We start from the raw sequence: 25,337 nt of genomic DNA, 5'->3' as shown, positions 1-25,337 counted from the left end.
TTATGATTTCTTGGCCATTTTTCAGAGAATATGAATGATAACGCTAAAACTTTTCTTTCACTCATGGTTAGTGTTTGGCTGAAGCCAATTATCAATCAACTGTTTTCTCTTTTTAAATCATAATGGCAACAGAAACTACACAAATGACCCTGAACAAAAGGTTTACATAGCCCAGTTTTTAATACCGTGTATTGCCCCCTTTAACATCAATGACAGCTTGAAGTCTTTTGTGGTATTTGTGGATGAGGCTTGTTATCTTCTCAGATGGTAAAGCTGCCCATTCCTCTTTGCAAAAAGCCTCCAGTTCTTGTAAATTCTTGGGCTGTCTTGCATGAACTGCACATGCAGAGTGGCTCGATGATATTGAGAGGTCAGGAGACAGATGGCCACTCCAGAACCTTGACTTTATTCTGCTGTAGCCAATGACAGGTTGACTTGGCCTTGTGTTTTGGATCTTTGTCGTCATGTTGGTTTCTGGGTAGCTTTCTGGGTGATGAATGCAAATGTTCCTCCAGTATTTTTTGATAACATATTGCATTCATCTTGCCAACATTTTTGACCAAATTTCCTGTGCCTTTGTATCTCACACATCCCCAAACCATCAGCGATCCACCTCCGTACCTTTTATCATAGGCCTTGTTAACTCCTCTCCAAATGTAGCGTTTATGGCCAAAAAGCTACATTTTGGTCCCATCACTCCAAATGACTTTTGCCAGAAGGTTTGAGGCTGGTCTCTGTGCTGTTTGGTGTATTGTAAGTAGGATACTTTGTGGCATTTGCGTAGTAATGGCTTTCCTCAGGCGACTCGACCATGCAGTCCATTTTTCTTCAAGTGCCTCCCTATTGTGCATCTTGAAACAGCTACACCACATGTTTTCAGAGAGTCCTGTATTTCACCTGAAGTTATTTGTGGGTTTTTGTTTGCATTCCGAACAATTTTCCTGGCAGTTGTAGCTGAAGATTTAGTTGGTCTACCTGACCGTGGTTTGGTTTCAACAGAACCCCTCATTTTCCACTTCTTGATTAGAGTTTGAACACTGCTGATTGGCATTCTCAATTCCTTGGATATCTTTTTATATCCCTTTCCTGTTTTATACAGTTAAACTACCTTTTTCCCACAGATCCTTTGACAATTCTTTTGCTTTCTCCATGACTCAGAATCCAGAAAGGTCAGTGCAGCACTGAATGAAAGATGCAAGGGTCTGTCAGGAGTCCAGAAATGCATTGACCTTTTATACACACACACACACACTAATTACAAGCAAACAGATCACAGGTGAGGATGGTTACCTTTAATAGCCATCAAACCCCTTTGTGTCAACTTGTCTGCATGTTATCAGGCCAAAATCACAAGGGTATGTAAACTTTTGATCAGGGTCATTTGGGTAGTTTTTGTTGCCATTATGATTTAAAAAGAGTAAACACAGTTGATTGATAATAAATGGCTTCAGCCAAACACTAACCATGAGTGAAAGAAATGTTCTTGTGTTATCATTCATGTTCTCAGAAAAATGGCCAAGAAATCATAAATTCTGTCAGGATATGTAAACTTATGAACACAACTGTATATTTGGTCATTGCAGACTCCATGGTAGCCAGAGTTCCTAACATAGGTAAGTAAGCTCATGTTCAGAATTAGTAAACTTGTTTACTGTCCCCTCTCACTTTTTTCTTCATTCTGAAGAATCCGTGTTTTAGGTTAACAACTAAATCACCTCAGGTAATCAGCCAGTTTTCCTGGCTTCTAAATCTAGATTAAAATATTGCATCATATTTCAATGCCGAAATTCACCACACAAGGGGAAGCTGCCAGCCATTTTAAAATTAAAAAGGTCCTGAATAGAAGCATGTACCATAAGCTTAAACACCAAGGCTAGGTTCACACCTATGTGAATTTCACCACATCCAATTCACTTAGCAGGAGAATATGACTGGCTCTCTATGGAGCCAGTTCATGTCCCCAGGGCGCCTGCGGAGTGCACTGCATAGAAATGCTGTGCGTCTTTACCTCTGTTTCAGGACCGAATTCAGGCAAAGATTCTGCCCCGATTCGTCCATGAAACGGAGAACAAGGACGGACAGCGTTGCTGTGCGATCCCCGGCCGGTTTAGTTGTGAACCAAGCCTTACTCTAGGTTGGGAATCTCATTATGGAATGAGTACCAAACATCCTGTCAATTTAGTTCAATATGAGTTGATCAGATACGGCTTTAAATAGGCATTGTAATCACATAAGCCATGTTCTGATATACAGAATTTTTTTTAATTCGTGTTTATAAATTGATATCCATGTGTACTTTAAGGCTCTGAAAATGCTGCATGCATGACTTGAATGCACACTGCATGAAACTGAATTTGTCATAATGTGAAAAACAAATTAGAATATTAAATCAAAATATGTAGAACAGAAATACTGAATGTTAAATATAAACTCCCAGGTGCTGTTTTTCTTCCCACGCATGCATCAACAGGTTTTTCATGCTTGTACTCTTAGCCTAGATTCGCACCAGTGTTATTGCGTAATTGTGTTTTTCAGTGCAATTTTAAATGACTTATTATAAAGCTTTATGCTTTTTATTTTTTGTAGCAGGTTCTAAAGGCAGGTTTTTTTTTATCTTACTGCAGTCTATGCAGTAAGATAAAAAAACCTTCTGTGCTGCAGCCCCCCCGAATACTTCCCTGAGCCCCATCTTGGTCCAGTGACAAGGTGGATTAAAATTGATGACCAATTTTTTTTTTTAATCAATTTTATTTTAATTAAATGCTTTTGGAGTAAAAATCTATCTAAAGATAGTTTTCTAATTAAAGATACATTAATAATTTAGTTTATTCAGCATGAAATGGAGCTTAGTTATGTAGCATGAGGCTGTATATTCTGCAATAATTACATTTTTGGTAAACTCATTCAATGAATCCAAGCCTTGCAAGCTGAGATAACATGCACTGCATTGATGCATTCACGCAATTTCACAGTAGCCATGAGATAAAACAAAGTTCAGGAATATTCCTTTATCCCATTGTTTTGCAAATCTATGTACACCACAAACTGTGCAATTGTTTGATGAGAAATGCACATGTACCAGGCTCTAAGCGTGAGGAGGAAGGGCAAGCAGTAAAAATTAAAGTGAAAACTTCTAAGCAGCTTATAAACCTTGTGATATTTCTGCACATAGCTTGAAGTGCTTTATTTCTCCCTTGAGGAGCAAAATGGCAGCAGGCTGCAAAAGAGACAGTTTGGGAATATTTTAATGAAGTTCCTCTACCTATGGGTAAAGCAGGTATGCGTGCAAAATGCAAGCAATGCAACAAAGGGATGCAAGGCCTGGTGGCCCGAATGAAACATCATGAGAAGAAGTGCAGTGAGGAAAGTACCAGGCTTGAAGTTTTTTTATGTGGACCCAGCTGATATATTTAAGTTCTTTTGTTTGCTTTTTAACCACTTCAGCCCCGGAAGAATTTGCCCCCTTAATAACCAGAGCATTTTTTTGCGATTCTGCAATGCGTCGCTTTAACTGACAATTGCGTGGTCATGTGACACTGTACCCAAACAAAATTGACGTCCTTTTTTCCCCACAAATAGAGCTTTCTTTTGGTGGTATTTAAACACCTCTACGTTTGTTTTTTTTGCACTATAAACAAAAATACCCCATCAATTTTGAAAAAAAAGATACGATTTTTTCGTCACACTTACCTGTAAAATCTTTTTCTTTGAGTACATCATGGGACACAGAGTCAGGCTAATATTCATTACCCGCTGGGACGTCCCAGAGCAATGGCCTTGAGAAGAGGGAGACACCCTGCCAAACAATAGCCATCAGAACTTATACGGCAGCCCGCAGTACACTGAGGCAGAAAGCCGAATCCTTGGCTGCTCAAACATCCACTTGGTAACATTTTGTGAACGTATGCATTGAAGACCAGGTAGCAGCCTTACAAATTGGAGCCACAGATACCTGATGGCGAAAAGCCCAGGAGGTTCCTACACCCCTGGTAGAATGAGCTCTCACCCTAAAGGGAGGAGCTTTACATTTCAAAACGTAGGCCTGAATGACCAGTTGACAGACCCAATTTGCAATGGAAGCTTTGGAAGCTGCCTGCCCTTTCTTGGGTCCTTTTTGTAAAACAAAAAAGGAGTCTTATCCTCGGATCTCTGAAGATCTAGACAAAAAAACCTTGACTGCTCGGACAACGTCCAAGGCGTGCACTAGTGATTTTAATGAAAGGCTGACACCACTTTTGGCAAAAAGGATGAAACAGGTCGTAACACGACCCTGTCGTGGTGAAGGATCAAGTACAGTTCCCTGCATGAGAGGGCCGCCAACTCCGACACCCTTCTAGCCGAGGTGATAGTCATCAGGAAGTCTAGCTTGCGTGACAGCAAGTCTAATGGAATTTCCGTGATAGGTTCAAATGGTGGTTTCTGTAACACAGACAGCACTCAAGTCCCAAGGACATATAGGTGACCTAATGAGGGGAAGCAAGCAAGTTGCCCCCTGCATAAAGGTTCAGACCAGTGAATGGGAGGCTAAAAGCCTTTGGAAGAATACTGATAGGGCAGAAACTTGACCTCCGATTGTACTCAAAGCCAATTTGATTTCCTCAGCTGACTGTAGAAAAGAGAATTCTCCCAATCACGTATTTCCGAGAATGCCATTTTTTGGCTTCACGCCAAGCAATACAAGTCTTACAGACCTTATAATAGATCTTCCTAGTGACAGCTTTTCCAGCATTCACTAGGGTAGACACCACTGGTCCTGAGATGCCACGGTCCTTTAACACCCTGGCTTCAATAGCCCTGCCGTCAAATTTAGAGACTGTAAACTGGGGTGGAATATAGGACCTTGAGGAAGAAGATCAGGCGATGTGGAAGCGTCTATGGCCTGTCTATTGTCAGTCTCACAATCTCTGGGAACCAGGGCCTTCTGGGCCAGGCTGGTGCCACCAGAATGACTGGAACCCCCTCTCTATGAATCCTGCGCAACAAATGTGGAAGGAGAGGGATCAGAGGGAAAGCATAAATCAGGGAGTACTGGCTCCATGGAACTACCGGAGCATCTGCTCCGATTGCCAGAGGATCTCTTGTTCGGGACACAAACTGCTGTAGCTTGTTGTTGAACCTGGATGCCAGTAGGTCAACCTCTAGCCATCCCCAACGTTGGCAAAATTTCCTGGAACACCCCTGGGTGTACAGACCATTCTCCGGGCAGATCTGCTGGCAGCTGAGATAATCTGCCTTCCAGTTCTCTACTCCCGGGATATGGACTACCGATAGAATCAGCACATGTCCCTCTGCTCAGGCTAGTATGTGGTTCACCTCCTTCAGAGCTGAACGACTCCTGGTACCGCCTTGGTGGTTTATATAGGCCACTGCAATGGCATTGTCAGACTTAACCCTGATAGGGTAGTCCTGAAGCTCCACCGTCCAGGACCGTAGGGCCAGTCGTACTGCCCATAATTCCAGGACGTTGATGGGCAGGATCTGTTCTTTCCTTGACCATTTCCCCTGAGCTTCTAGGGATGCTCCCCAGCCTGAGAGACTGGCATCTGTAGTCAGTACTCTCCAAGTTACCGGGAGGAAGGATCTTCCCTTCGCAGGTTCTGATCCTGGAACCACCAGTTTAGGCTTAAGCATGCCTGAGGAGATAAGAACATTGGATAATCCAGGGCTTGTCCTCTCCTGTTCCAAGCCAACAAGATATCTTGTTGTAGAGGAATGGAACTGGACATAGGGCACCATCCTCCCTAGAAGACTCATACAGAGCCAAATGGAGGGTTGTCTGGTGCCCCTTATCTGACGCACCTGATTCTTCAGGGCACGGATCCTTACGGGTGGCAATATTCTTGCTTGCACCGTATCTAGGATTAGACCTAAATACTTTAGACCTTGAGCTGGTTTCAAGGCTGACTTTGGTATTTCTGATCCAGCCTAAGCTTTTCAAATACCGCACTGTGCATGTTATACTCTATTCTAGAGCCTGTAATGAGTGATCTCTGAGCAGGAAGTCATCCAGATACCCAAGCACCAGGATCCCCTGGTGCTAGGACCCTTGTGAACACCCGGGGAGCTGTAGCAAACCCGAAGGGTAGAGCCACAAACAGAAAATGACGTTCCTCTACTGCAAATCACAGGAACCTCTGATGAGGCTGAAAGATAGGTATGTGTAAATACGCATCTTTTAGATCGATGGAGGCTAAAAAGTCTTCCATCTGGAGCGAGGCTACAACTGAGCGGACAGACTCCATCCGAAAGGACTGGATTAATAGATACTGGTTCAGGGATCTTAAGTCCAAAAATGGGCCTTGTGACCCAGTTTGGTTTTTAAACCATAAAACAGGTTCGCTCTTTCGGATAGAGGAACCTGTACAATCACTGCTTGATGCACTAAATGATGTAGTGCCTGAAGCAATAAGCCTCTTTTTGGAGGATTCGAGGGAACGCTGGATCATAAAAATCTGATGGGGAACCCCCCGCAACTCCAGCTTGTAACCGCGGAATATAATTGAGGTGACCCACTCGTCCTGAATTATCGTTCTCCAAATGTCAGCAAAGTGCAGCAGCCTTCCCCCCCACCCGATGGAGTGGGGGCATCTCCTCAAAAGGAGGGCTTGGTGCTGGGTTTAGAAGAATTTTGAACCCAGGGCTTTTTCTGGCCCTGGCCTTGCAGCTTGCCCCTGGCCCCAGCGCCCTGTTGGTGGCGGAACTGCCTTGGCACTGAGACATTTAAGGAAGCAGTCCCTGAAGTTTTAAATGAGACGCCTGGTGCTTTTCTTCACAGGAAGTAGAGAACTCTTCCCTCTGGAAATCTTTTGGATATATTTGTCCAAATGATCACCAAATAAACGTTCCCTATGAAAGGGGAAATCTGCCAATAAATTTTCACAAGGAAGCTCGGCTGACCAGTTCTTAAGCCACAAAAGTCTGCGCATATGTACAGACAAGGGAGCCAAACAGGAAACCTGCTGTATTTAACCCTTTTAAAGGCGTCAACAGCAAAAAACACAGCACTCGAGGAATATGTCTTTTTTTCAGGCAGATCATCCTCTTGGCTAGGCACGTCAGCCCTTTTGACCTGATCCTCTATGGACTGGCAGATACCAATTGCTGCAACAGCTGGCTGAATAGCTGAACTGGCCAAAGAAAAGGAGGCCTTTAATAATAACTCCAATTTCTTGTCAACAGGGTCTTTCAAGCCCTGTGCGTTATCTACTGGACAAGTTAAGTTCTTGTTTAACCACTTCAGTCCCAGAAGATTTAGCTGCTCAATGACCAGGCCATTTTTTGCGATACGGCACTGTGCGCTTTAACTGACAATTGCGCGTTCATGCGACGCTGTACCCAAAACAAAATTGACGTCCTTTTCCCACAAATAGAGCTTTCTTTTGGTGGTATTTGATCACCTCTGCGGTTTTTATTTTTTGCACTATAAACAAAAGAGCGACAATTTTGATAAAAAAAAACAAAAAATATCTTTTACTTTTTGCTATAATAAATACACCACTCCTCAGTTTAGGCCGATATGTATTCTTCTACATTTTTTTTTTTTTTAAACCAAAAATATCGCAATAAGTGTATTATTGATTGGTTTGCGCAAAAGTTATAGCGTCTACAAAAATAGGGGGATAGATTTATAGCATTTTAATCATTTTTTGTTTTTTCACTAGTAATGGCGGCGATCTGCGATTTTTATCGGGACTGCGATATTCCGGCAGACAAATTGGACACTTGACACATTTTTGGGACCATTGAGAATTATACAGCGACCAGTGCTATAAAAATGCACTGATTACTGAGAGAGAGAGAGAGAGAGAGAGAGAGCGAGAGCGACTCATACGATCTGTCTCTACTCCCCTGAAAATAACAGGATTTGTGTGTTTACACACACAGTTCTTGTTTCTCGCTCTGGCATGAGCGATCGCACCCGCAGGGCACACGCTGCGGGCATGTGCGCTCTCCCGTAGTGGCCAAAAGGCGAAGCGACGCAAGGTAACGTCATTTTGCCCAGCCGTGCCATTCTGCCGCAGTAAAACTGCGGCGGCTGGTCGGCAAGCAGTTAAGGAAGAGACTGCTGCATCTACGGCTGGCATGCTCTCTTTTTTAACAAACTTTTCATCCATCGGATACAAAAAAGTGAAAACCTCTTAAGAGGAACAAAATCCTGTCAGGATGTTCCCAATCTGCATACACTGCCTGTTCCAGCAAGGAGGTGTAGGGGGAAAGCCTGTGTGGCCTGAAGAGGCCTCAGGGATCCCAAAGAGGACCAGGGGGGCTCAGTCACCTCTGCAAGAGGCAACTTAAAGGCAGAATGAACCATTTTGGTCAGACTCAGTATGAAAAGCCTCTGCGACTGAGGCAGACATCAACTAGATATCTTCTTGTCCAGATGACTCAGAAGCAAACTTATCCGCCAGGCCCTCCACAGAATCCTGAGCTTTTAGCTCTTTCCCATTCTCAAACCATTCCTGCTCCAAACTAGGAGGCTCCAGGGAGGGGAATCTGTCACGCTTCTTGCCACCCTGCGGGACGGAGGCCATCATGCCAGCAATCTTGTGCGCTAACCCAGCTAGGACCGATGACAGTTCATCCTTGGTGATAAAGGGTGAAGCAGCAGCGTTGACTGTAAGCACAATACCAGATAGGCGCAGCGGCTCAGATTGCCTGGAAGCCTCTGGTCTTTCAGGGGATATAACACTAGGGTTACGACTAGGTTCATCAGGAACTACTGATGACATAGGTGTGCCCTTCCTTGTAGGTGTTAGTCCTGCTCCTCTTTTTTAACCTCCCTGGCGGTATTCCCGAGTGTGGCTCGGGGTTAAAATTCAGTACCATTAGCGGTAACCCCGAGCCACACTCGGGATCGCATTGCAGGATCCTGGGGCGGCTTTACTTACCTTGTCCCCGGGATCCTGCGATGTCCCCCGCAGTGTCCGAGGGCTCCGTCCTCCTTGGAAGCCTCTCCTTGCCAGGCTCCGTTCCCTGCGAGCTGCGCGACGCACGGGGGCGGAGCCTGGCGGCAAATTCCAAAAAATTTCAAAATCATAACACATACAGTACTGTAATCTTACAGATTACAGTACTGTATGAAATTATTTCACATCCCTTTTGTCCCCAGTGCTCTGGCCCATGCCCTGCATGCAGTTTTACATGATATACACTGTTCTTTCTGCCTGGAAACTGGAGATTGTCCATAGCAACCAAAAAGTGTCCCTTTACGTCAAAAGTGGCTTTAGACCAGCTAGAAAACAGCGATAGTAAATTAGAACACTTGCAGAATTGAGCGATAGTGAATTGTGGGGAAATTTATTTTATTACTATTTTTTTTAATTTTTTTAAATTATTTATTTTTATTATATTATAATTTATGTTTTTGTGTTTCAAACTATCATACCCGGGATATCTACTAGACTCTGGTTTGGACAGATTTAAGTGTGTTATTGTTAAGATTTACAGACCTACAATATAAAACGCCAAATTTCCATGCAAAATAATTGTACCGCTTTCAGCACCTAAAATCCGAAAGAATCATACCGCCAGGGAGGTTAAAGACATTTACTAGCCACAAAGAGAGTACTTGGGGTGTAGTATCAAAACACCACAGAAGGGAGACCCCTTAATAGGGCTCACCAAGCCCCTATGCAACAATACTGCTAAGCACCTTTAGCCTGCCAAGCAACACTTGGTGACTCACGTGACCCGGGTAAGGAGAAATGAACCGCTGCAAGTGCCTGTTCAGAATCTGCTCTGTGTCCCACAGTTGCCTTCTGGAAGCAGTGCATGCTTGGTATGTACAGCTTAAATAAGCTGGCTGTGCGCCGGAACGTTCTGTGCATGCGTGCGCAGTCCCGGCGAATAGGAGTGGCTGTATTCACGTATGGCGCGAATCTTCGTACGCCCAGATAAAGGCTACTGCGCATGTGCGGCAAAGCCGCATGCGCCATGGCAGCCAAACCAACTGCTAAGTCCAGCAGCGCACTTGCGAATGCCTAACGCCAAATAAACAACTGCTGAGCACAGCGGCACTCTTGCGAACGCATGTGCGCCATGGTGAACCAAGGCTAAATGGCGCACCGTCGTGGTACAGGTAAAAAAACAGCCAGACACAAGCAAAAAAGGTACACTTTGCAAACACCCACAGCTAGCCCAAAACTCCCCCGTAAGGTTACTGCACACAGGTGTCCAGCCTCTAGCTAGCTTGACTGTTACAATCACTGGGACACCCCACAATAATAAAGGGGTTTCACTTACCCGTCCAGTTGCAGGGCAGTTTAGAAACTAAGAGCCCAATCTTCACCCTTCACAGCGGGTTCCTGTCACTTGAGGACCTTCAAGGACTGGGTACCCTTTTCATGTTTAGGGTCCACTTCCTTGGACCTGTACAGCACCCTGCAGAAATGCCTTAGCGCTGTGGTGTCCAGGATTCCAGTTCGCAGGGTCCAGCGCCCGAGGCTGCATTACAGGCAAAACCTCACAGGATCTTGAGTCTTCTTTGTGAGGCTCGGGTACCATCTAAGCATATAATGCATGTGTCAAATGGATCCGATCGGTCAAACTCTTGATTCATTTAAAGCGGAGTTTCGCGAAAAATTTTTTTCTAGATGTCAGCAGCTGCAAATACTGCAGCTGTTGACTTTTAAAATAAGGACACTTACCCGTCCCGGGGTCCAGCCATGTCGGCACCCGAGACCGAACCGTCCCTCGATCCTCGGGTGCTGCCGCCTCCATTCTCACTGAGGGAATCAGGAAGTGAAGCGTTGCGGCTTCACTGCCCTGTTCCCTACTGCGCATGCACGAGTCGCGCTGCGCGTCTACACTGGTCCTCGTTGTGTTGTGGGAACTGTGTATTTCCCACAACACAACGGGGGTGGGCGGGGGGTTTGCGGCTAGCTATACCCGGAAGTGGGTGCAGATACCTGTATTATACAGGTATCTGCACCCCCCTCCCCCCTGAAAGGTGCCAATTGTGACACCGGAGGGGGGGAGGAATCCGATGAGCGGAAGTTCCACTTTAGGGTGGAACTCTGCTTTAAGAACCGTTTTTGGTACTAGAGACCTGGAGTTCAGAGAGCTTAAACAAGCTGTGCCATCCACCTTGCAGACACTGGTTAAAAAAAAACTGAAGTACTTCCTGTATGGGAGGGGTTATATAGGGGATCACTTCCTGTCTAAAGACCTTTGGTCTACCAGTGTCCATTCACCTGGAGATGAAGTATAACCCAGCAGGTAATGAATATTAGCCTGACTGTGTCCCATGATGTATGAAAAAAAAAGGGCAATATTTTTTACTTTTTGCTATAATAAATATCCCCCCAAAAATTAAAAAAAATTAAAAAAAAATGTCCTCTCTCAGTTTAGACCGATATATATTCTACATATTTTTGGAAAAAAAAAAACGCAATAAGCGTATATTGATTGGTTTGCACAAAAGTTATATCGTCTACAAAATAGGGGATTTATGGCATTTTTATTATTATTATTATTTTTTATTTTTTTTTTTTTTTTACTAGTAATAGCGGGACTGCAACATTGCGGCAGACACTTTTGACACTATTTTGGGACCACTGACATTTACACAGCGATCACAGCTAAAAATAGCTGATTACTGTATAAATGTCACTGGCAGAGAAGGGGTCAACACTAGGGGGAGATCAAGAGGTTAAATGTGTGTTCACTCAGTGTGTTCTAACTGTAGGGGGGATGGGCTCACTAGGACATGACAGAGATCACTGTTCCCGATGACAGGGAACAGAAGATCTGTCATGTCATTAGGCAGAACAGGTAAATGCCTTGTTTATTTCCCCGTTCTACCTCGCCGCAATCGTTGGCCACTGGTGGACATAGAGACCACGGGACCCACGGGCACACTACCGCTGTGTGCGCAGGCCTGCTAGCCTGCTCTGAAGGAGGGATGTACGGGTACGTCCATTTGCCCACCCTTGCCATTCTGCCGACGTACATCGGGCACGTTTTGCGATTCGGCACTGCGTCACTTTAACTGACAATTGCGCGATCGTGCAACGTGGCTCCCAAACAATATTGACGTCCTTTTTTTCCCACAAATAGAGCTTTCTTTTGGTGGTATTTGATCACCTCTGCGGTTTTTATTTTTTGCGGTATAAACAAAAAAACGATCGACAATTTTGAAAAAAATGCATTATTTTTTACTTTTTGCTATAATAAATATCTAAAAAAAAAAAAAAACCCTTTTTTTCCTCAGTTTAGGCCGATACATATTCTTCTACATATTTTTGGTTAAAATCGAAATAAGCATATATTGTTTGGTTTGCGCAAAAGTTATAGCGTCTACAAAATAGGGGATAGTTTTATGGCATTTTTTTATTAATATTTTTTTTAACTAGTAATGGCTGCGATCAGCAATTTTTATTGTGACTGCGACATTATGGCGGACACGTCGGACAATTTTGACACATTTTTGGGGCCATTGGCATTAATACAGCGATCAGTGCGATTAAAAATGCATTGATTACTGTAAAAATGTCACCGGCAGTGAAGGGGTTAACACTAGGGGGCAGTGAAGGGGTTAATGTGTGTCCTAGTTTGTGTTCTAACGAAGGGGGATGGGGACTGTGCAGGGAAACAAACAGATCGCTGTCTGTCAGTTCTCCTCTCAGAAAACTGTGTGTTTACGGTTCTCTGCGTGCCCCGAGCGATCGAGGGAGCCCGGCGGGGTGATCGACACCCCTGGGCACTCGCATCGGCCACAGGGTGAAGCGAAGTTACATAACGTCGTTACGCCCAGCCGTGCCATTCTGCTGCAGTACAACTGCAGCGGCTTGTCGGCATGTGGTTAAGCAAATACAAGAATATGTAATATAATGTTAATGTTTCAATTAAATAAAAGAATTTGACTAGTTCAACTATGTGCGATTAACCTATTAACCTAAAATTGGTACCGATATTGCTGTTTTATTAATCTAACAGCTTATTATTCTAAATAGGAAACCTTAATTTTGTTTGTAAATATTAAAGATGCTAACTACCAACAAGAATGAGTCCTTACACTTAGGCCCCTTTCACACTGGGGCGGTGGGGGCATCGGCGGTAAAACAGCGCTATTTTTAGCGCTGCTTTACCGTCGTTTTTGCAGCGGTATTCAGCCGCTAGCGGTGCGGTTTTAACCCCCGCTGGCGGCCGAAAGGGTTAAAACCGCTCGCATATCGCGGCTATAGCTGCGGTATTGCCGCGCTGCCCCATTGATTTCAATGGGCAGGAGCATTGAATACACCGCTCCAAAGATGCGGCTTGCAGGAGTTTTTTTTTTTACTTCTCCTGCCAGCACACCGCTTCAGTGTGAAAGCCCTCGGGCTTTCACACTGAACAAACAGTAGTGGCTGTTTTGGGTCGGTTTGCAGGCGGTATTTTTAGCGCAATAACGACTGCAAACCGCCCCAGTGTGAAAGGGCCTTTAAAGAGCACCTGTCATTTCAGATCCATCACGGCAGCACCTGGTAGCGGGCATCCACATCCCTCACCTTGTTGTGTCACTGCTGCATCACCAGCCGTCCCATTAAAGTACATGTGACCGTCGATGAGTCAACAGCGGGTCAGAGGAGGAGCCGCTGCGGGACAAAGTTGACAGTTGCTCTTTAAAAATGATGATTTAAAATCAAGTTGATTTAAATCAAGCCTTTTAACTAGTGATTTAAATCGTGATCGAGGGACCTGAGAGGAAGATCGAGGGACCTGAGAGGAAGATCGAGGCTGGTCTGTGCAAAGCCATTGCACAAAGCAGGTAAGGAGGACATTTTTTTTTTTTTTTTTTTAAATAACAAACACAAGACTTTAAATATTACTTTAAAGTGACTCTAAAAAGGTTCAATTTTTTTTTTTTTTTTTAAATAACAAACATGTTTTGCACAGGGCGGCCTGGATCCTCCTTTTCTTGGGACCCCGGCGGCACTCCTGGCTCCTCCTCCGCATCGAGTGCCCCCACGGAGAGCCGCATCCATGGGGGCACTCGTGTGGGCACGCTCCCAAGTCCTGCTGCTGCGTCCATTGACAGAGACAACAGGACTCAGCCCCGCCCCCCGTGTCACTGGATTTGACTGACAGCAGCAGGAGCCAATGGCTCCTACTGCTATCAATGTATCCAATGAGAACCCAAGACAGCGGCTGGAGCTGCTGGGCTCGTTCTTGTCACTGGAAAGATCGGGTTCAGGTAAGTAAAAGGGGGGCAGCTGCAGCACAGGTGGTTTTTCACCTTAATGCATAGAAAACCACAAGACTTTACAACTCCTTTAAGCACAAAACTCTGCCAAAATACACTGGAATTCATGTATATGCATTCTTCAAGAGCTCCACTTAAAGTCTATGGGGCCAAAAACACAGTAAAGAAGCACCTGCACCAACACACAAATAGCACTGCACCATGTTGCAATAATGTGAAAGGGCATCAGAGAATAATGTGATTTACAATGTTTTGCACAGTAAATGCAGAGAAAAATCGCACTAGTGTGAATGGGACCTCAAAGAGGTACTAAACCCCCCAAAAAAATATTTAAAGCATACCTCCACTTTTGTTGAGAAAAAAAAAAAAACAAAAAAACATTCCCCTCTGGGTGATCCATGTACATTGCACGGATTTTATCAAACTTTGTTGCAGATTCCCACCTTTTGTTATTCTGAAGAAATCACTATTTGTTCCTCTGTGTCCATGAGTGAGTCCAATGGGAATGGTTTCATAAATTAGTAATCAGCTGCTGCAGAATCAGGGCTCTAATAAGCAGAATTGCAGGGTCTGCATCCCTTTAGATGTTATTTCCTACTGGGAGTGTCTTACCAAAAATGTGACTTGTATTTTAGTGTAGACTTCTGGGAAAATTAGTAAGCCAATCACACAAGCAGGAAATTATGCTTCTGGGGGGTATCCTAAAAACATTCTGGTGTACAGAACACCTTCAGGTAGCCATATTGAATTGTACTGTACAGAAAATTACAGGAGGTGCAGATTGAAAAGGATAGGCAACTTTTAATAACATTCGATTACAATATGACTTGTGTCACAATTGTATAAGCTATATCATTTTTTTTTTTATTTGCTATTTTTTTTCCCCATGAAAGTGGAGTTACCCTTTAATAAATTGCAGCTTATCAATTCTTAGATGTGGTGGCTGAATTTGTTTTCTTTATTTTTTTTAGGCCATTTCCCTTTTTTCTCAGCCTGTAAGTCTGTTATTTTTCAACTTCCTTGAACAGACAAAGCTGTCCAGTCAAAGTAGTAATTAGAGGGTTGAGACAAACCATTTAACACTGGCAGGGGTATATACACAATGGTCAGCTTAACTTCTTTTATGTAAAACCTTTATCCCAAAAGGAAAAAAAAACTGCTTGATGTAACTGCTTATAAAAAAAAAAAAAAAAAAGCGTTAGCTGGAGTTCAGCTTCAATTTGTTAGTCAAGTCCGTCTAAACCTGCTCGTCTAAGCTCGCTTTCACACTCATGTGGTGCTGTTTTTCCGCATTGTGGGTACAGCGCAATGTACCTGCCGGTTAGCATGCGCTTTGCCATAGATTTTTTTTATGTCCTGAGGTTTTGGTTCACTATCTGAAAGCACACCAAAACTCCTGGAGGCTGGACTTTTGGTGTGTTTTCAGAAAGTGCACCAAAACTGCAGGATATGAAAGAAGTCTTAGGCAAAGCGCAGCTAACCTGCAAGAAAACCACAGGTACACTCCGCTGTACCGGCAGTGCAGAAAAACCACACTGCATCAGTGTGAAAGTGCCCCAACACTAACTTCTCCCCAGATGGACAAGGCTGCTGTCCAAAGATGCCTGCTTTACCCTTTCACTGCCAGAGTTGTTTTTGCATATTTTTTTTTCCGTACACATGCTTAAAAAATAAAATTTAGGCCTGAGGATTACATAAACCCCCAAAAACATTTTATATTTTCTGGAAGCAGACATCCTAAAGAAAAAAATAGAGGTAGTTCCAATTTTTTTTCACACGATATTACCACAAAGCTCTAGGAAATGCTAAATGTCAGTAAAAAATACACTAAAGTTAATTTTAGGGCATACAGATGCAATAAACTACCCATTTTTCTGGTAAAATATAAGAGATGAGGTGGCACAGAGTAAACAGATACCCAACATGTCAAACCTTAAATTTGTGTGCACCCGGGAAATGTCGACAAACTTCAGTAAAATGTAAGAAGGAAGTGCAGCGCTAGAAAGTGGGTAATAACTGACATTGGTTCATGACATACAATGTAAATATATATCCCAAAAGTGTACATGGGTATGGTTAAAAAATATACAAGATTAACTTGGTTTGCAGATATTCTTAAATGACACACTTATTGAAAAAGGAGTCCTAAGGACATCCACTTAAAAGTGTATATATCTAACACAAACCGGTGTGGAAAAATAAGTCCATGAAACATCCGCTGAGGTATATGTATCTCTAACACCAAGAAGTGTGGAAAGGTAGTATAGTGTTGATAGGAGGTCCACCACCGTATGTAAAAGTGGGGGGCTTACCAGAGCAATTGGACACAGATGGGTGTACACCCACTGTGTCAAATAGGCTTGTATAGATGAAGATCCCAGGAGATGTAATGAAGGTGACCAGGATACTTGTAGATAGTATGTATGACAAGGGCGAATCCAATCTACAAGTATCCTGGTCACCTTCATTACATCTCCTGGGATCTTCATCTATACAAGCCTATTTGACACAGTGGGTGTACACCCATCTGTGTCCAATTGCTCTGGTAAGCCCCCCACTTTTACATACGGTGGTGGACCTCCTATCAACACTATACTACCTTTCCACACTTCTTGGTGTTAGAGATACATATACCTCAGCGGATGTTTCATGGACTTATTTTTCCACACCAGTTTGTGTTAGATATATACACTTTTAAGTGGATGTCCTTAGGACTCCTTTTTCAATAAGTGTGTAATTTAAGAATAGCTCCAAACCATGTTAATCTTGTATATTTTTTAACCATACCCATGTACACTTTTGGGATATATACTTACATTGTATGTCATGAACCAATGTCATTTATTACCCACTTTCTAGCGCTGCACTTCCTTCTTACATTTTATTTTTTCACAGGTTTAGATCACTTGTTTGTGCTAGCTGCTCACGTTTTCTTTGACAGCGCGATATTCACATATATAATTGTTTGACAAACTTCAGTACCCTATATTTTCCACAACTAATTCCGCGTATACACGACCGGACTTTTCGGCATCAAAGGTCCGACAGAACAAATCCGGACAATTCGATCATGTCTGGGCTTCATCGGACCTTTTCTGTCTAAAAATCTGACGGACCTTAGAAATAGAACAAGTTTCAAATCTTTCCGACGGACTGGATTCCTATCGAAAAATCTGTTGTATGCTAGTCCGACGGACCAAAAACGATGCAAGGGCAGCTATTGGCTACGAACTTCCTTATTCTAGTCCGGTCGTACGTCATCACATTCGAAAGGATCGGACTTGTGTGATCATGTGTAGGCAAGTCAGTTTCGTCGGAACTCCGTCGAAAAGTCCTTCGTAGTTCAGTCCGACAAAAAGTCTGCTCGTGTGTACGCGGCATGACACTTTAAACGCCCCCTATAGGTCATCAGTTTAGGGTTACCGAGGTGGTCTAGTGCTAGAATTATTGTTCTTACTCCGGCATGCATGCCGATATGCATATGTGTAACGCAATCAGCGTTTTTATGTGTAGGCACCCCCAACACGTGCGTGTACATTCATATGTGCATATATGCGGTGGTGGCTTTAATAAAGAAAAATTGGGGGAAGGGGGGATTTAATGTGCTTGGGTGCAACTTTAGTTCTTTAATAGTTATATTTTTTCCCATCTCAGGGGGTGTGTGGATGCAATGATCCGTCGGCAGCACAGCGAATGCTTCCATATGACAGGCAGGAGTTGTCAGATTTACGCACAATCCCACTGGCTACGTGTGTAAAAAACCCTCACTGTCAGGTCCGAAATGATGTATGGACCTGGCAGCGAAAGGGTTAATACTTTATTTACCTTGCAGATATACTAAGACAGGAAAGTGTATTACTGGCCAGATCACCAGGCAAAAGAAAAAAAAAGCCTAAAAGAGAAAAAATGAATGCAGCCGCCACATCTAAGACTTGGTAAACTGCAATATATTACTTTTTTATTTTTGGGTTTAATACCGCTTTAAGACTGGCAGCTGTTGACTGGCAAGCACATTAGTTACTTGTATCAATTTCTAAGAATATAAGCAAAAAGAAACTTCACTTTATGAATTTAACTTTTACATCTGGTACACCGAAACAATGTTGTGTAACCATTTTGGTTTGTGGTGGATACTGTTCTGTAGTTCTTTTCCAACAAACCTCTAGGGTATTCTGTAATATCTCCTGTCTGCTCTCCTCTACCCTCTGAATCTGATCAGCCATCTGTGAATAGGAAGCAAAAAGAAAGAAAAAATCTCAGGTCGTCAAGAGACAATACACACTGAAACAGAACTTTAGGCTTATAATAAATATGCCAACCTGTTTAATAAACACGTCCTCCAATTCCTCATAGCCTTCTAAAGCTTTGGTTACTGAAGATTTGAACCTAGAGGCAAATAGTGTTCAAGTGACTTTATTAGCAAAACTTAGTACTTGAAAAGAATGTTGGAATGTTAGGGGGAGGCATGCAATGGAACATATTTATGAACGCATACAATAAATATATTGAGGATTGATAAGTGAGAGGTCATCTTCAATGGGAATACAGACGGCAACGAAAAGCTAAGAGAGTTTCTAGCCAACTAATATAAAAAGTTTGTATTACCATTGCTGCGTCACTGCTAGGGTCATTTCTCCTCATTACTTCTACTGGTAAAACTATTGTCACCAGGGCATGAAGCGATTTAAAAAAAATTCCCATTTAAGAGGCCCAAGACAAAAAAAAAAAAAAAAAAAAAAAAAAAAAAAAAAAAAAGTACCAGAACTGTTGCCAGGTTATGCACATACAAATATTTTCATACTCCCAACAATTAAGCTTTTAAACAAACCTTCACAGACCTTGGTAACTGAAACTTTTCAGTTTCAATTTCCCTTAGCAGCTCAGTATAACCCACCCCTACACCTTCCACCCCACCCCAATTTAGGGTGATACCTGTCCCCAGCTGTAACCATGCATGTTCAACTAATGCAACCATGGAAGTTTATGGAAGGATCTTTGGTGGTCAGATCATCCCTACACATCTGACCATAATAAAAACGTCTGTAAGTAGATGAACCCCAGGTTGGACAAAATGACGCAGTTGGATTTTAATAACAATGTATTCTGTAGGGCTGAAACAACTAATCAACATAATTGATGAAAATAGTTGTCAACTATTTTCATAAATGGTTTGTTGGTCAGCGGATTAGTTGGCCTGCATACAGAATGCATTATTTGTTTACATATCAGAAAATACAGTGCAGCACACATACAGCTCATTACGCCATCCATCCAGTACCTGAGAACTGTGAATGTGTGAGGAGCAATGCCTCATGGGACATGTAGTGCTGCGCAAGAGAAGGAAGTGAGTGATTTTTAAAAAAGGTAGAAGTTTTTTTTTTAACCTTGCTATAGGGGCACACTAAAGGCAGTAGGAGCCAGAAGTGCCAGTGGGGGCCCCAGAAGAGGAGAGTCGGAGCTGCTCTGTGCAAAACCTATACACAGAGCACATAAGTATGACATGTTTGTTGTTTAAAAAAAGTTTACAATCAATTAAGGTCTCTGTGCAAGAAAGATCAGCATCCGTACCCAGAGAAGCTGGAGGCTGATAGACTGTAGGTAATATAAAGCATTACAATTACATTCACAGTAAAAGTTTACAAGTATTGTGCATTATATTTAAAATTATTATATCCATGAAAAAAAAAAAAAAAAAAAAGTCTCAGCCTTTAGCACTACTTTAATATAAAAGATTTATATTCCCTCACTCCATCCTTCATGTCTGACTCCCAGTTAAAATACCCTGTGTATGATAGAGATAGATAATAGGGATAGAGAGACACACACGCGCATCTCAAAAAATTAGAATATAATCAAAAATGTAAATTTAGTTCAGTAATTCAAATCAAAAAGTGAAACGCATATATTATATAGGATTCATTACACACAGAGCGATTTTAAGCATTTCTTTCTTTTCATTTTGATGATTATGGCTTACAGCTAGTGAAAACCCAAAATTCAGTATCTCAGAATTGGAATATTATTACATAAGACCAATAAAAAAAAAAAAAAAAAAAAAAAGGATTTTTTAACCACTTGCCGACCGCCGCACGACTATATACGTCGGCAGAATGGCACGGGCAGGCAAAAGGACTTACAGGTACGTCCTTGCCTGCCCGCGGGTGGGGGGTCCGATCGGACCCCCCCCCGGTGCCAGCGGCGGTCGGATCGAGGTCAGGGTCGATCGGAGGTGAGGGGGAGGCCACTCATTCGTGACTCCCCCCTCGCGATCGCTCCTGGCCAATGATGTGCTTCCTCGGCTTCTGTGAATGTAAACAGAAGCCGAGGAAGTGATGTCATCTCTCCTCAAGACGGTCTTTTCGTCCGGCGCCGAGGAGAGAAGACATCCAAGTAAGTGCACCAACACTACACATTCAGTAGAACACGCAGGCACACTTGTCACCCCCCTGTCACCCCCCGATCACCCCCCTGTACCCCCACACATACTGACACCAATAGCAGGTTTTTTTTTTTTTTCTGATTATTGCATTGGTGTCAGTTTGTGTCAGTTATAAGTGTTAGGGCAGTTAGGTTAGCCCCCTTTAGGTCTAGGGTACCCCCCTTAGGTCCAGGGTACCCCCCTAACCCCCCCTAATAAAGTTTTAACCCCATGATCACCCCCCGTCGCCAGTGTCACTAAGCGATCGTTTTTCTGATCGCTGTATTAGTGACACAGGTGACGCTAGTTAGGGAGGTAAGTATATAGGTTCGCTGTCAGTGTTTTATAGCGACAGGGACCCCCATATACTACCTTCTAAAGGTTTTAACCCCTTGATTGCCCCCTAGTTAACCCTTTCACCAGTGATCACCATATAATTGTTACGGGTGACGCTGGTTAGTTGGTTTGTTTTTTGTAGTTTATTATAGTTTATTACAGTTTATTATAGTTTTAGGGCACCCGCCGTTTATTACCTTATAAAGGTTTAACCCCCTAATTGCCCGGCGGTGATATAACTTAAGTTTTTAGGGTCAGCTTAGGTCTGCGTCGCCCCAGGCAGCGTCAGGTTAGCGCCAGTACCGCTAACACCCACGCACGCAGCATACACCTCCCTTAGTGCTATAGTATCTGAGCGGATCGATATCTGATCCGATCAGATCTATACTCCCCAGCAGTTTAGGGTCCCCCAAAAAAACGCAGTGTTAGCGGGATCAGCCCAGATACCTGCTAGCACCTGCGTTTTGCTCCTCGGCCCAGCCCAGCCCACCCCACCCAAGTGCAGTATCAATCGATAACTGTCACAAAACACTAAGCACACATAACTGCAGCGTTCGCAGAGTCAGGCCTGATCCCTGCGATCGCTAACAGTTTTTTGGTAGCTTTTTGAATCAGTCGCTGACAGTCAGGAGCTTTTTTGCCTGTGAGTCTCACTAGTGTACCCCTAAATTTAGAGGCCAAAATGGCAAATCGAAGGTACACTAGTGAAGAGGCCTACACGTTTCTGAGTATGACAGATAGTGAAGAGGAAGTCACTCATCTGTCAAGTTCAGGCTCAGAATACGAACCTGTAGAGGACAGCGGCTCCATGACAGATAGCTCTGACGACGGAGTTGTGGTCCCTGCTAGGGTCAGGCGTACCAGACCCCGAACTTCTTCTTCTGTCCTTGAAGTGCAAGAACCGCAGGTCCCTCGTATGGAGCAGAGCAGTACTAGTGCCGCTACTCCTTCTGGTGAACTGGCAAGCACCAGCGGCCTAGTACACCCTGGTCGTACATCCAGCACTGCAGTATCACGTGGTGACGTGGCGAGTCCCATAAGTGCAGTTCAAGCTGGTGAGGTGGCAAGCACAAGTAATGTCCCGCTGCCACCAAGAAGACAAAGACAGGCCCGTCGTGCCCATAGTGCCCTTCCTGCTGCATTGGCCAATCCGAATTGGGTACCCACCACTTCTGCAGCACCCGTATTGCCCCCATTCACTGGCCAACCCGGAATTCAGGTGGAAACAGTTGATTTTACGCCACTGGATTTTTATTCACTGTTTTTCACCGAAGATCTCTATAGATCTATTGTGGACCAAAGCAATTTGTACGCTGGTCAACACATCGCCACTATTCCCCAGTCCTCCCTTGCCAGAGATTGGAGACCAATTACGGTCTCCGAATTTAAGGTCTTTCTGGGCCTTTCCCTCAACATGGGCATAACCAAAAAGAGTGAGTTGCGGTCATATTGGTCCACTGACCCAATTCACCATATGCCCGTGTTCTCTGCCTCCATGGCCAGGGCACGATACGAGCAGATTTTGCGGTTCATGCACTTCAACGACAATGAACTCTGTCGTCCTCGTGGAGACCCTGGATACGATCGGCTCTACAAAATTCGGCCCCTCGTAAACCACTTCAACCAACGTTTTGCAGACTTGTTTACCCCCCATCAAGTTGTCTGCGTTGATGAGTCCCTGATTAAATTTTCTGGCCGCTTGTCATTCAAACAGTACCTTCCCAGCAAGCGTGCCAGATACGGGGTCAAGATGTATAAGCTCTGTGACAGGGCCACAGGCTATACATGTAGATTTATGGTTTACGAGGGCAAAGATAGTCACGTAGAGCCGATCAACTGCCCTGACTACATAGGAAGCGCTGGCAAGATAGTGTGGGACTTGGTGTCACCCTTATTCGGAAAGGGGTACCACTTGTACGTGGACAATTATTACACGAGCGTGCCACTTTTTAGTCACCTTTTTGATCATCAAATTGGAGCATGTGGCACCGTGCGACCTAATCGCCGGGGCTTTCCTCAGCGGCTTGTAGATTCCCGTCTTAGGCTGGGGGAGAGAGCCTGCTTGCAGTGTAATAATTTGCTCGCTATGAAGTGGAGGGACAATAAGAATGTTTTCGTTCTTACCTCCCTTCATGCAGACACGACGACCCAAATTACTACGGCGACTGGTGTTGTGGAGAAACCCCTCTGTGTCCACGAATATAACCAAAATATGGGAGGGGTGGACCTCAACGACCAGTTGTTGGCGCCGTACCTAATTGCCCGTAAGGCCAGACGCTGGTACAAAAAAGTGTCTGTATACTTATTTCAATTGGCTTTGCTGAACGCTCATGTGCTATACAGAGCTTCAGGACGGACTGGATCCTTCCTTAAATTCCAGGAAGAGATCGTCAGAGCCCTTCTGTTTCCAGACGGTGCTCCACCTCACCTTCCCCAACCAAATGCAGTAGGCCGGCTGCATGAGAGGCATTTTCCTTATGTCCTCGAGAGTACCCCTACCCAACGAGCCCCCCAAAGAAAATGTCGTGTCTGCAGCAAGCGCGGATTTAGGCGTGACACCCGGTATTATTGTCCCTCCTGTCCTGGCAATCCTGGTCTTTGCATTGGTGAATGTTTTGAACGCTACCATACACTAGTTGAGTTTTAGCGTAGGGTACAGCACTGCACAGACTAGGACACACTTTCACAGGGTCTCCCAAGATGCCATCGCATTTTGAGAGACCCAAACCTGGAACCGTTACAGTTTTAAAAGTTAGTTAAAAAAAAAATGTAAAAAAAATACACAAAAAAAATATAAAATAAAAAAACCAAAAATAGTTGTCGTTTTTATTGTTCTCTCTCTCTATTTTCTCTCTATTGTTCTTCTCTTTTTTACTGTATTCTATTCTGCAATGTTTTATTGTTATGTTTTATCATGTTTGCTTTTCAGGTATGTAATTTTTTTATAGTTTAATGTGTTTTAACCATTTTTTTGTTTTCAGGTACGCCATTCAGCTGCAGCGCGGATTTATTTATCTTGACAGCAACAGCGTTTGCTCCCACGATACATAAAGCCGTGACTCCAGCGCTGTCGGAGGTGATTTCACCACCACAGTTACATACTTCAGCATATATGCCGAAGCGTGGGGGCAGCAGTGGGTGGAGGAGCGATTTGCTCCTGCCTTTTGTGGGAGGATGCCCCCATGCTTCGGCATATATATATTTTAGGTAGGCACAGGTTGTGTTAAATGTTTTATTTTTTACTATGTTTTTTTTTTTTGTATTTGCTTTGCAGGTATGGTAAGTATTACTGTTATACTGTAATGTTACTTTGTTTTTTGTTAACCATCATTTGCTTAGCAGGTACGCCATTCAGTTGCAGCGCGGATTTATTTATCTTGACAGCAACAGCGTTTGCTCCCACGATACATAAAGCCGTGACTCCAGCGCTGTCGGAGGTGATTTCACCACCACAGTTACATACTTCAGCATATATGCCGAAGCGTGGGGGCAGCAGTGGGTGGAGGAGCGATTTGCTCCTGCCTTTTGCGGGAGGATGCCCCCATGCTTCGGCATATATAAAACGGTGCATGTATGCCCATCATTAGAAGTGGGTGGATGAAGGGAGGTATTCTAATGGTGGGCATACCCACCGATCAAGATCTTTTTTTCGTTCAACCCACAGGCTGCATGAAAAAAAAGTTTACAATGTATGCCCAACAAGGACCAGCAATGTACTGGTATGTTGCTGGACTTTGAGTGGTTATACCAGAATGATGCCTGCAGGTTTAGGTATCATCTTGGTATCATTCTTTTCAGCCAGCGGTCGGCTTTCATGTAAAAGCAATCCTAGCGGCTAATTAGCCTCTAGACTGCTTTTACAAGCAGTGGGAGGGAATGCCCCCCCCCCCACCGTCTTCCATGTTTTTCTCTGGCTCTCCTGTCCCAACAGGGAACCTGAGAATGCAGCCGGTGATTCAGCCAGCTGACCATAGAGCTGATCAGAGACCAGAATGGCTCCAAACATCTCTATGGCCTAAGAAACCGGAAGCTACGAGCATTTCATGACTTAGATTTCACCGGATGTAAACAGCGCCATTGGGAAATTGGGAAAGCATTTTATCACACCGATCTTGGTGTGGTCAGATGCTTTGAGGGCAGAGGAGAGATCTAGGGTCTAATAGACCCCAATTTTTTCAAATAAGAGTACCTGTCACTACCTATTGCTATCATAGGGGATATTTACATTCCCTGAGATAACAATAAAAATGATTAAAAAAAAAAAAAAAAAAAAAAAAAAAAAATGAAAAGGAACAGTTTAAAAATAAGATAAAAAAGCAAAAAAATAAGGAAAAAAAAAAAAAAAAAAAAGCACCCCTGTCCCCCCCTGCTCTCGCACAAAGGCGAACGCAAGCGTCGGTC

The 25,337-nt window shown here is 43.7% G+C and overlaps 1 protein-coding gene across 2 annotated transcripts in view; it reads right to left on the bottom strand.

Annotated features, from left to right (window-relative positions):
• Positions 1-25,337, bottom strand: part of CENATAC (centrosomal AT-AC splicing factor) — a 63,991-nt gene that overhangs the window by 21,723 nt on the left and 16,931 nt on the right. For both annotated transcript variants that reach the window (XM_073602450.1, XM_073602448.1), the window contains 2 exons: positions 18,502-18,568; positions 18,343-18,405 (listed from right to left, as the gene is read on the bottom strand). In XM_073602450.1, the coding sequence (XP_073458551.1) occupies positions 18,343-18,405; positions 18,502-18,568 (130 nt within the window). The remainder of the gene's footprint in view (positions 1-18,342; positions 18,406-18,501; positions 18,569-25,337) is intronic.

This window comes from Aquarana catesbeiana, linkage group LG10 (genome assembly GCF_042186555.1).
Source record: "Aquarana catesbeiana isolate 2022-GZ linkage group LG10, ASM4218655v1, whole genome shotgun sequence".
In the NCBI taxonomy this organism is placed as follows: domain Eukaryota; kingdom Metazoa; phylum Chordata; class Amphibia; order Anura; family Ranidae; genus Aquarana; species Aquarana catesbeiana.
This window is presented reverse-complemented; position numbering and strand designations above follow the sequence as displayed.